This window comes from Heptranchias perlo, chromosome 39 (genome assembly GCF_035084215.1).
Source record: "Heptranchias perlo isolate sHepPer1 chromosome 39, sHepPer1.hap1, whole genome shotgun sequence".
Taxonomy (NCBI): domain Eukaryota; kingdom Metazoa; phylum Chordata; class Chondrichthyes; order Hexanchiformes; family Hexanchidae; genus Heptranchias; species Heptranchias perlo.
Window position 1 is genome coordinate 15,873,635 of NC_090363.1, and position 9,624 is coordinate 15,883,258.

The 9,624-nt window shown below is 43.9% G+C and overlaps 1 protein-coding gene across 1 annotated transcript; it reads left to right on the forward strand.

Annotated features, from left to right (window-relative positions):
• The first annotated feature begins 2,664 nt into the window (after positions 1-2,664).
• LOC137304991 (probable G-protein coupled receptor 139) lies at positions 2,665-4,733 on the forward strand. Its single transcript, XM_067973765.1, has 2 exons — positions 2,665-2,734; positions 3,829-4,733. The coding sequence occupies exons 1-2, from the start codon at positions 2,665-2,667 to the stop codon at positions 4,731-4,733; spliced, it is 975 nt and encodes a 324-aa protein (XP_067829866.1).
• Positions 4,734-9,624: the final 4,891 nt, after the last annotated feature.

The window sequence follows — 9,624 nt, forward strand, 5'->3', positions numbered from 1 at the left end:
GACCATCCTCCTTGCCTTGCACCATCATCCCTTTTGTCATTTAATCACTACTACCCTCCACTCGAACACAGATCTTCCCCTTTGTTCAAACCCCCCACACCCACCTCCTAGCCTGGCTCTGTACTGGAAGATTAATTTTTTAACTTCTTCCAGTTCTGAAGAAAGTTCATCGATCTGAATCGTTGACTTTTTTCCTTTCTCCATAGATGCTGCCTGACTTGCTGAGTATTTCCAGTATTTTCTATTTTGATTTAATATTAGAGTGATCCCTGTCTCTGTTCGTTCCAGTACACACCTCCCTGTTTTGGTGTCTCCCTGTATCACTGTACTTAATCTCACCTTTATCTATCCCTTTCTGTTGGTGTCTCTCTGTATCACTGTGCTCCATCTCCCCTTTATCGATCTCCCTCTGTTGGTGTCTCTCTGTATCACTGTGCTCCATCTCCCCTTTATCTATCTCCCTCTGTTGGTGTCTCTCTGTATCACTGTGCTCCATCTCCCCTTTATCGATCTCCCTCTGTTGGTGTCTCTCTGTATCACTGTGCTCCATCTCCCCTTTATCGATCTCCCTCTGTTGGTGTCTCTCTGTATCACTGTGCTCCATCTCCCCTTTATCTATCTCCCTCTGTTGGTGCCTCTCTGTATCACTCACTAAACTCATTCTCACCTTTATTTATCTCCCTCTGTTGGTGTCTCTCTCCATCACTCACTAAACTCAGTCTCACCTTTATTTATCTCCCTCTGTTGGTGTCTCTCTGTATCACTCACTAAACTCAGTCTCACCTTTATTTATCTCCCTCTGTTGGTGTCTCTCTCTATCACTCACTGTACTCAGTATCATCTTTACCTTTCTCCCTCTGTTGGGGTCTCCATGTATCACGATACTCAGTCATACCTTTATCTGGAGTAACACGAACATAAAGTAATTAAAAAGGCTAATTGACTTAATCTCAAGATTAGGAATATAAGGGGGCGGAGATTATGTTACAGCTGCACAGAGCTCTGGTTAGATCGCAGTTAGAGTACTGCGTTCAGTTATGGGCACTAAATCTCAGAATAACTCCAGAGCTAACAGAGTTGAATTAAGAGAACAGATTCCATAGACTAGGCTAGTATTCCATTGAGGTTAGAAAATGAAGGAGTGATCCAACTGTTCACGATGATTAAAGGAGTTGATAGGACAGATAGGGAGAAACTATTTCCTCTGGTGGTGGAGTTCAGAACAAGGGGACACAACCTTTAAATTACAGCTAGACTGTTCAAGGGTGATGTCAGGAAGCACTTCTTCAAACTGAGGGTGTGAAAATCAGAAACTCTCTCCCTCAAACAATTGTTGAGGTGGGGGTCAATTGAAAATTTCAAAACTGTGAATGATAGATTTTGGTTAGGCAGGAGAATTAATGGTTCCAGAACGAAGGCGGGTAGATGATGTTAAGATACAGATTCGCCATGACGTAATTCAATGGCAGAGTAGGCTCGAGGGACCGAATGGCCTCCTCTTGTCCCTAGAATCCTACGTAATCCAAGTGAGCTGAGACGAATTGCAATGCATGAATCGCTACCCCAGTTCCAACTGGGGATGGAACTCCCCTGATCACATGTGGATAAGCCTTTTGGAGAGTTTATGAAAACAGCATTCAAGTAGCACAAAGTGACCTATCTAACTTCCATACACAACGTTGGAAGCTCCTCTACCACATTCCAGCATCTGCCATTGTGCGAATCATAATCCCTTTTGGCCACAATTTGACTGTACCTCATCATTTTAATATACTTCACACCAACATGCACCGTTGGCGAAATGGTTAAATATACCAAAAGGTGGAGGGTATTTGGGGTACATTGCCATATTTCTAAAATAATTCGGCTTCAGGCGGTACAACTTGCCATTTGACCCAAGGAGCGGAACCGGTCAAACTCCGGATCAACAACCGTTAAAAGGTTTCATTTTTTACCCTCCAACTCCCGGGAATTTGATAACCATGATCTCCCATAACCCTTGAACACGGCTATTGAGATCCTTATCCCAATTCACCTTTCCTACACCCGGTGCATATCAGACCAGACTCTGTCTCTTTCACCTCCGCCCAACGCCTGTTGATGCTGAAATCCAACACCTCAGCATATCCGTGGGGCTGCTCCGCTGTATGCAACTGATTATATCAGGTTCTGTGTGTCTCTCTGAACGCTCTTCGATCTCAGGTGCATCATAGAGCCTCCTTATATCGATATTATGTAGAGTATAAATTCAAAAATAAATCATTATGATGTACCTAAAATGTAATCTATCACAAATGTGGACATTTATTTCATCAAATTCCTTCCATGAACCTAAAAATGAATGTCCTGAGCTTCAGGAATCTGTACCATTACTTCAGGAGGGCAGATTTGAATTGTTTTATTTCTAAAATATGATCAAAGTATTATTCTAGGCTTCTTTTTTTCAAAGTGAAATGTTGTTGCAAAATATCCTCCTGCCTGATCAGTGTGAGTAAATACGGTTCGGCTTAATCTATTTGTTCAAATGACTGTAACTAATGCCAATCATTGTGGAATGCTCGTGTGTCACTTGAGGTTTCTCTCATGTATAAAGAAGACCTTATTTTGAAAGCAGAACACCTGCGTGTCCATAACACCAGCAGAACACGTCGCTTCTCTCCGAAAATGGGACAGCCGGTAATCATACAGATAGAAAACATCTACTACCCTGTTCTCGCAACAGTTGGTATTCCTGGTAAGCCGCTTATAACCATTGAATATTCATCTTTAACAGAGTTTAACTGTATCACGGCACCTGCTGTCGGGGTTATAATATTGTATGTTTGTTTTGACGTGTAAACACTAATTACCACCATCAATCAAATAAAAATAAAAAGACTCGAAGTTTACGACATATTCTTTATGTAATAATCTGTCGGGCAGCACAATTTGCTCTGAAGTTTTAAAATAAACCATTTAATGGAGATTTCGTCTCCTTTGTAGAGGATCTTGTAATTTTCAGTCGAAGCCAAATGTTAGCATCACAGCTTGGTTCTGTTTGGTTAACATTGTGGAAAAGCAGAAAATATCCATCAAGGCAAGTTGCCGAGATTATCGGAAACCCAGTTGTGAACCGCCAAGGTTACCACGGGCGATCTGTACAACCTCCAACCCTCGAAATTCTGCCCAATAAAGTATTATTGGAGGTAAAATCTGTCGTGCTGCTGCTTTCTTCATGTTTACTAAGACAAGGATCAAATGATACAAATTCATAAAGTCTTTATTGAATTTTTTGGCAGATACTTTTTTGAAACTGTTATTCTGGAAAACTGAAAGCACGATAAACACCACATTATACATCAAATCCTGAACATGGGAATAGTAAATTGGGACATACTTCTTCTATGGGTTATGGGTTTGGTGAGAGATTTTTAACTGTGCTTTTATACGTTCTTCGGTCCGAAAGCCGCAAATTCCCAATCATATCGGGGCGTGGGCCGTGAGACAGGGATGCATTCTTTTTACAGTATTCTGCTCAGCGAGTCTGTTTAAAAAGTTTTCATGTTGTTAAACGTGATTTTAACCCAGACTGACATATATATATATATATATATATATAGTTTGAGGTACTTGAAACATTACTTAATTAAACTAATATTGGGCGGGGTGTAAAACCAGCGTTCCAGCCGATCCCGTGCGTTTCCCGCCCTGCGAGTTGTTAAAATTAGCCCCAGAGAGGCTTTTGACTGACAAGTTAAGGAGTGCCTGTATTTTTATAGAAAATAATTGTCGACTGATCATCCTCTCGTTAGAAGGAGAGTTAATAATTTCGTTTCCTCCTTTTTGCAGCTAATTTGGTAACGATTGTGATTCTCTCTCGCGGAAGTTACGGCCTCTCCAAATGCATCACCCGTTATCTGGTGGCCATGGCAGTGGCGGATCTCCTAGTCCTGATATTTGAAGTAATCTTGTATGAGACCAAAGTTACGCATTTCCCATATTCATTCCTGAAGTACACTCCTATTTGCAGTCTCAATCAAACCCTGCTTTTTGCTTGCATTGATTGTTCTGTCTGGTTAACTGTCGCTTTCACCTTTGATCGATTTGTGTCCATTTGTTGTCAAAGGTTGCGAACAAAATATTGCACTGAAAAAATTGCGGCTGTGGTTATAGCAGTGGTGTGTTCCTTAATCGTTTTGGAAAATCTTCCAATCTACTTTATCTATGAACCTCGGAAAATAATTGACAATGTACCATGGTCCTGCAATGTAAAATCAAGCTTCTATACCTTACCCATATGGGTAGTATTTTTGTGGTTGGAAACTATTTTAACCCCGTTTGCTCCATTTGTGTTGATTTTACTGCTCAACGCTCTGACTATCAGGCACATTGTACTGGCCAATAGAGTGAGGAGGGGACTCCAAGGAAACAACAATGGTGAGAATCACAATGATCCAGAGATGGAGAATCGAAGGAAATCGATCATTTTGCTGCTCGCCATATCTGGCAGTTTTATACTGTTATGGATGGTAAATTTGATATTTTATATATATGTACAATTTGCGGATACTCAATTTTTACACACAAATTATAATGACCCTTTTACCATTATGGAACAATCCGGGTTCATGCTTAGGGCTTTGAGTTGCTGCACAAACACTTTTATTTATGCAGTGTCCCAGAGTAAATTCAGAGATGAGCTGAAGAATATGATTAAGCGTCCCCTGGCTCTAATAAACTGTTTATTTAAGTAAGTTAAATTGCTTCGCCGAATTAATACAGAATTGCATCCATCCAAATTTAACACAAGTTCTTCAAAAGAAGTGCCCTGTACACACAGGAATCTCCCGTTAATCTGCTCACATTCAGAGAAAGTTTGCAGTTTCTTTGCTCGCCGGCCAGATTTTCGTGTGAATTAAAATGAATGAATAGGGTCGTGGGTCGCCTATTGGAGAGCGCTCAAGTTGAAAACAAAGGCGTTGCAATTTTCGATTTCAGTTGGAATATAAGAACAGCAGTAGACCATTCAACCCATTGAGTCTGCTCCACCATTTAATTAGACCATGGTTGATATGTATCCTAATTCCATTCAGAAGCCTTAACTTCATATCCCTTGATATGCTTACCCAACAAAAATTATCATCTCAGTCTTGAAAGCTCCAATTCACCCCCAGCATCTGCAGCCTTTTGGGGGAGAGAATTCCAGATTTCTACCACCCTTTGTGTGAAGAAGTGCTTTCTGACAGAAGATGCATCCAGATGAGATATGCTTGATAAAACGCAATTCAATACGGACAGAGCTACTGCTGTAAGGTGACTGAGTAAGTGATTATTTTTAATTACATGATATCCTGGGCTTTGACAGATGTTCAGGAAAGTAATTCACCGATTCTGTCCAATTCTCTTTGAAAACGGTATCCGTGGTCTTACTTCTATTAAAAATTCGTTTAGCTATGATCATAATTCATGCCTTGTCGGCCTCTATTAAACAGTAAAATGGTTGAGAGGAGATAACAACATGAAGGACAGTGTCTGCCACTTGGCCATACTGGGGACGGCGGCCGGCAGTTGTGAGCTTTAGCGGCAATGAGAGGGAGGGAGATACATTTTGGTAACATTGGTGGTTGTCTGGTATTTCACCGTGCCGGTATGGGAGTCCTGCGATTTAACCGGCAGGATAGTGTGTGACCTTAGATTTTTCACAATGGAGGGAGACTTTTGACGTTTAGTAAAGCTGGTACACGATTGTTAGATTTTGATGAATCTGATTCAGGATCCAGGTTCAAATGGCAGCAGGTTTGCAGCAAATGTGCTGAAGTGTGACAGATCAAATTGATGGGCCCAGGTTCTGCAACGCTGAGGTAGCGGTTCAGAGGTTAATTAACACTAGGTATAGGCCCCACATGCAATGGGTATTGGGGGATTGCGTGATGAGGAACCCTTCCTTTGGTAGCACCACAGAGGCAGAACTGGGAATCTTGCAGAACTCGAGAGTGGACTCTGAAAGCTAATATACAGGTGCAGCACGCAATTAGGAAGGCAACTGCTACGTTGACCTTCAGGAGTACAGGAGTAAAGATGTCTTAGTGCAAATTATATAGGGTCTTGGTGAGACTGCACCTGGAGTATTGTGTACAGTTTTGGTCTCCTTACCTCAGAAAGGATATACTTGCCATAGAGGGAGTGCAACGAAGATTCATCAGACTAATTCCTGGGATCCCGGGATTGTCGTATGAGGAGAGATTGAGCAGACTAGGCCTGTATTCTTTAGAGTTTAGAGGAATGAGAGATGATGTCATTGAAACATACAAAATTCTTACAGGGCTCGACAGGGTAGATGCAGGGAGGACGTTTCCCCTGGCTGGTGAGTCTAGAACCAGGGGTCACAGACTCAGAATAAGAGGTCCGCCATTTATGACTGAGATGAGGAGAAATTTCTTCACTCAGAGGACGGTGAATCTTTGGAATTCTCCATCAATCAGACTGTGAGAGGAAGCGGTTGAGAGTAAGGGTTCCCGGGCCTGTCAATCAGATTGTGAGGTGGCGGAGCTGGGTGTGAGGGAGCCTGGGGCTGTCAATCAGAATATGAAGAGGCAGGGCTGTGAGTGAGGGATCGTGGGTCTGAGAACAAGACTGAGAGGGCGGGGCTGGGAATGGGGGTGACCGGGGCTGTCAATCAGTATGATGGGGCATGGCTGTAGGTGAGTGCTAACGGGGCGGTAAACCAGATTGAGTTTGCGTGGCTGTGAATGAGGCAGCCCGGGGACTGTCAATCAGATTGTGAGGGGGCTGGGCTGTCAGAGATGGTGCCCGGACTGTCATCTATCTGAGTGGGCGTGGCTGTGAGCGAGGGCTCTAGGAACTGTCAATCAGACTAACGGGGCGGTGCTGCGAGTGAGGGAGCCCAGGACTGTCAATCAAACTGTAAGTGGGTGGTGCTGTGAGTGAGGGAGCAGGTACTGTCAATCAAACTGTAATTGGGTGGTGATGGGAGTGAGGGAGCCAGGACTGTCAATCAGACTGTAAGTGGGTGGTGATGGGAGTGAGGGAGCCAGGACTGTCAATCAGACTGTGAGGGGGCGGACAGTCAGTGATTGAGCAGGGACTCTCAAAATAGATTGACGGAGCGGAGCTGGGAGTGAGGGAGGTCGGGCTGTCAATCAGACTGTGAAAGGGAGAGGCTGTGAGTGACGGAGCACCGGGCTGTGAATCAGATTTTGAGGAGGCGGAGGTATGAGAGAGCGAGCCGGAACTGTCATTCAGTCTGAGGCGGTGTGGCTAAAAGTGTGGGAGTCCTGAACCATTAATCTGACTGCACAGGTGGGGCTGTCATTCAGGCTGAACATAAGAACGTAAGAAATAGGAGTAGGAGTAGGCCATACCGCCCCTCGAGCCTGCTCCGCCAATCAATAAGATCATGGCTGACTTTCCCGTCCGATCCCCATATCCCTTAATTCCACTAGAGGCCAAAAATCTATCTATCTCAGCCTTGAGTATACTCAAAGACTCAGCATACCCTCTGGGCCTCCTCACAACCCTCTGATTAAAGAAATTCTTCCTCATCTCAGTATTAAATGGCCGACCTCTTATCCTGAGACTATGCCCTTTATTTCCAGACTCTCCAGCCAGGGAAAACAACATCTCAGTCTCTACCCTCTCAAACCCCCTCAGAAACGTACATGTTTTAATGAGATCACCACTCATACTGCTAAACTCCACGAAGCATCGCCCAATTCTACTCAATCTCTCCACAAAGGTCAAACCTCTCATCCTAGGAATCAATCTAGTGAACCTTCGATGCCCCGTTTCTAAGGCAAGTATATCCTTCCTTGGATAAGGAGACCAAAGCTGTACACAACACTTCAAGTGAAGTCTCACCGAAGCCCTGTACATTTGTAGCAGGACTTCCTTACTCTTGTACTCCAACCCCCTTGCGCTGTAGGCCAACATACCATTTGCCTTCCTAAATGTTTGCTGTACCTGTATGTTAACTTTCTTTGTATCATGTACGAGGAAACCCAAATCTTTCTGAAAACCAACGTTTAATAGTTTCTCACCATTTAAAAAATATTCGGTTTTTCTATTTTTCCTACCAAAGTGAATAACGTCACATTTCCCCACATTATACTCCATCTGTCGCCTTCTTGCCCACTCACTTAAAATGTCTATATCCCTTTGCAGACTCATTGTGTCCTCCTCTGCTTACTTTCCCACCTAGCTTTGTATCGTCTGCAAACTTGGACAGATTATACTCGGTCCCTTCATTCAACTCATTAATATAAATTGTGAATAGCTGAGGCCCAAGCACTGTTCCTTGCAGCACACCACTAGTTACGGCCTGCCAACCTGAAAGTTACCTATTTATCCCCAATCTGTTTTCTGTCCATTAACCAATCCTCAATCTGAGTTAATGCATTACCACCAACCCCATGAGCTCTTAAATTGTGTAACAGTGTTTTGTATGGCACATAATCGAATGGCTTTTGAAAATCCAAATATACTAAAACCACTGGTTCCCCTTTGTCTGCCCTGCTGGTTATATCCTCAAAAAACTCTAATAAATTTGTCGCACATGATTTCCCTTTCATAAAACCATGTTGACTCTGCCTAATAACATAGTGATTTTCTAAGCGCCATTTTACCACTTCCTTAATAATAGATTCCAGCATTTTCCCGACGACTGATATCACGCTAACTGACCAGTAGCTCCCTGCTTTCTCGCTCTCTCCCCTTTCTTGAATAGCGTTGTTACATTTGCTTCCTTCCAATGTGCTGTGACCATTCGTGAATCTAGGGAATTTTAGAAGATTACAACCAATGCATCCATCATCACCGCAGCCACCTATTTTAGAACCCGAGGATATAGTCCATCAAGTCCAGGGGATTTATTGACTTTTCGTCCAATTAGTTTCTCTAGTAATTTTTCTCTACTGGTATTAATTACTTTAAGTTCCTTACTCTCATTCCATACTATTGCTGGTATGATTTTTGTGACTTCTGCTTTGAAGATAGATACAGAATATTTGTTTAACGTCTCTTGCATTTCCTCATTCCCCATTATAATTTCTCCTGTCTCAGCCTCTAAGGTAGCAACGTTTACTTTTGCGGGACTGTGAGTGAGAGAGCAATGACTGTCAATCAGACTGAGGGGGCGGGATAGGTAGCAAGGCAGCCTGGGCTGCCAATCAGACTGTGAGCGGTCAGGGCTGGTTATGGGGGTGCCGGGAGTGTCAACCGGATTGAGGGGGCCGAGCTGGGTGTGAGGGCGCCGGGCCTGCTAATAAGACTGAGGGCGCGTGGCTGTCAATCAGTCTGAGAGGGCAGGGGTTGGAGTGAGGGAGCCAATGTTGTTAATCAGCCACTGAGGCGGCGGGGCTGTGAGTGAGGGTACCAGAGTCTGTCAATCAGGCTCAGTGTGTGGGCTGATATTCGGACTGAGGGGGCGGGACTAGGAGTGATGGATCCAAGGCTGTCAATCAGACCGAGGGGTCAGGGCTGGGAGTGAGGGAGCCGGTCCTGTTCATCAGACTGAAAGGGAGTGGCTATGAGCGAGAGAACCGCGACTGACAATCAGACTGAGGGGCCGGGATTGGAGTGAAGTGGCACGGGGACTGTCAATCATACTGTGGGGATGGGGCTGGGAGT

Coding starts and splice junctions, on each gene's coding strand:
- LOC137304991 (XM_067973765.1), top strand. CDS start 2,665: ATGGGACAGCCGGTAATCATACAGATAGAAAACATCTACTACCCTGTT. Junction 2,735..3,828: donor CGCAACAGTTGGTATTCCTG/GTAAGCCGCTTA, acceptor TCCTTTTTGCAG/CTAATTTGGTAACGATTGTG.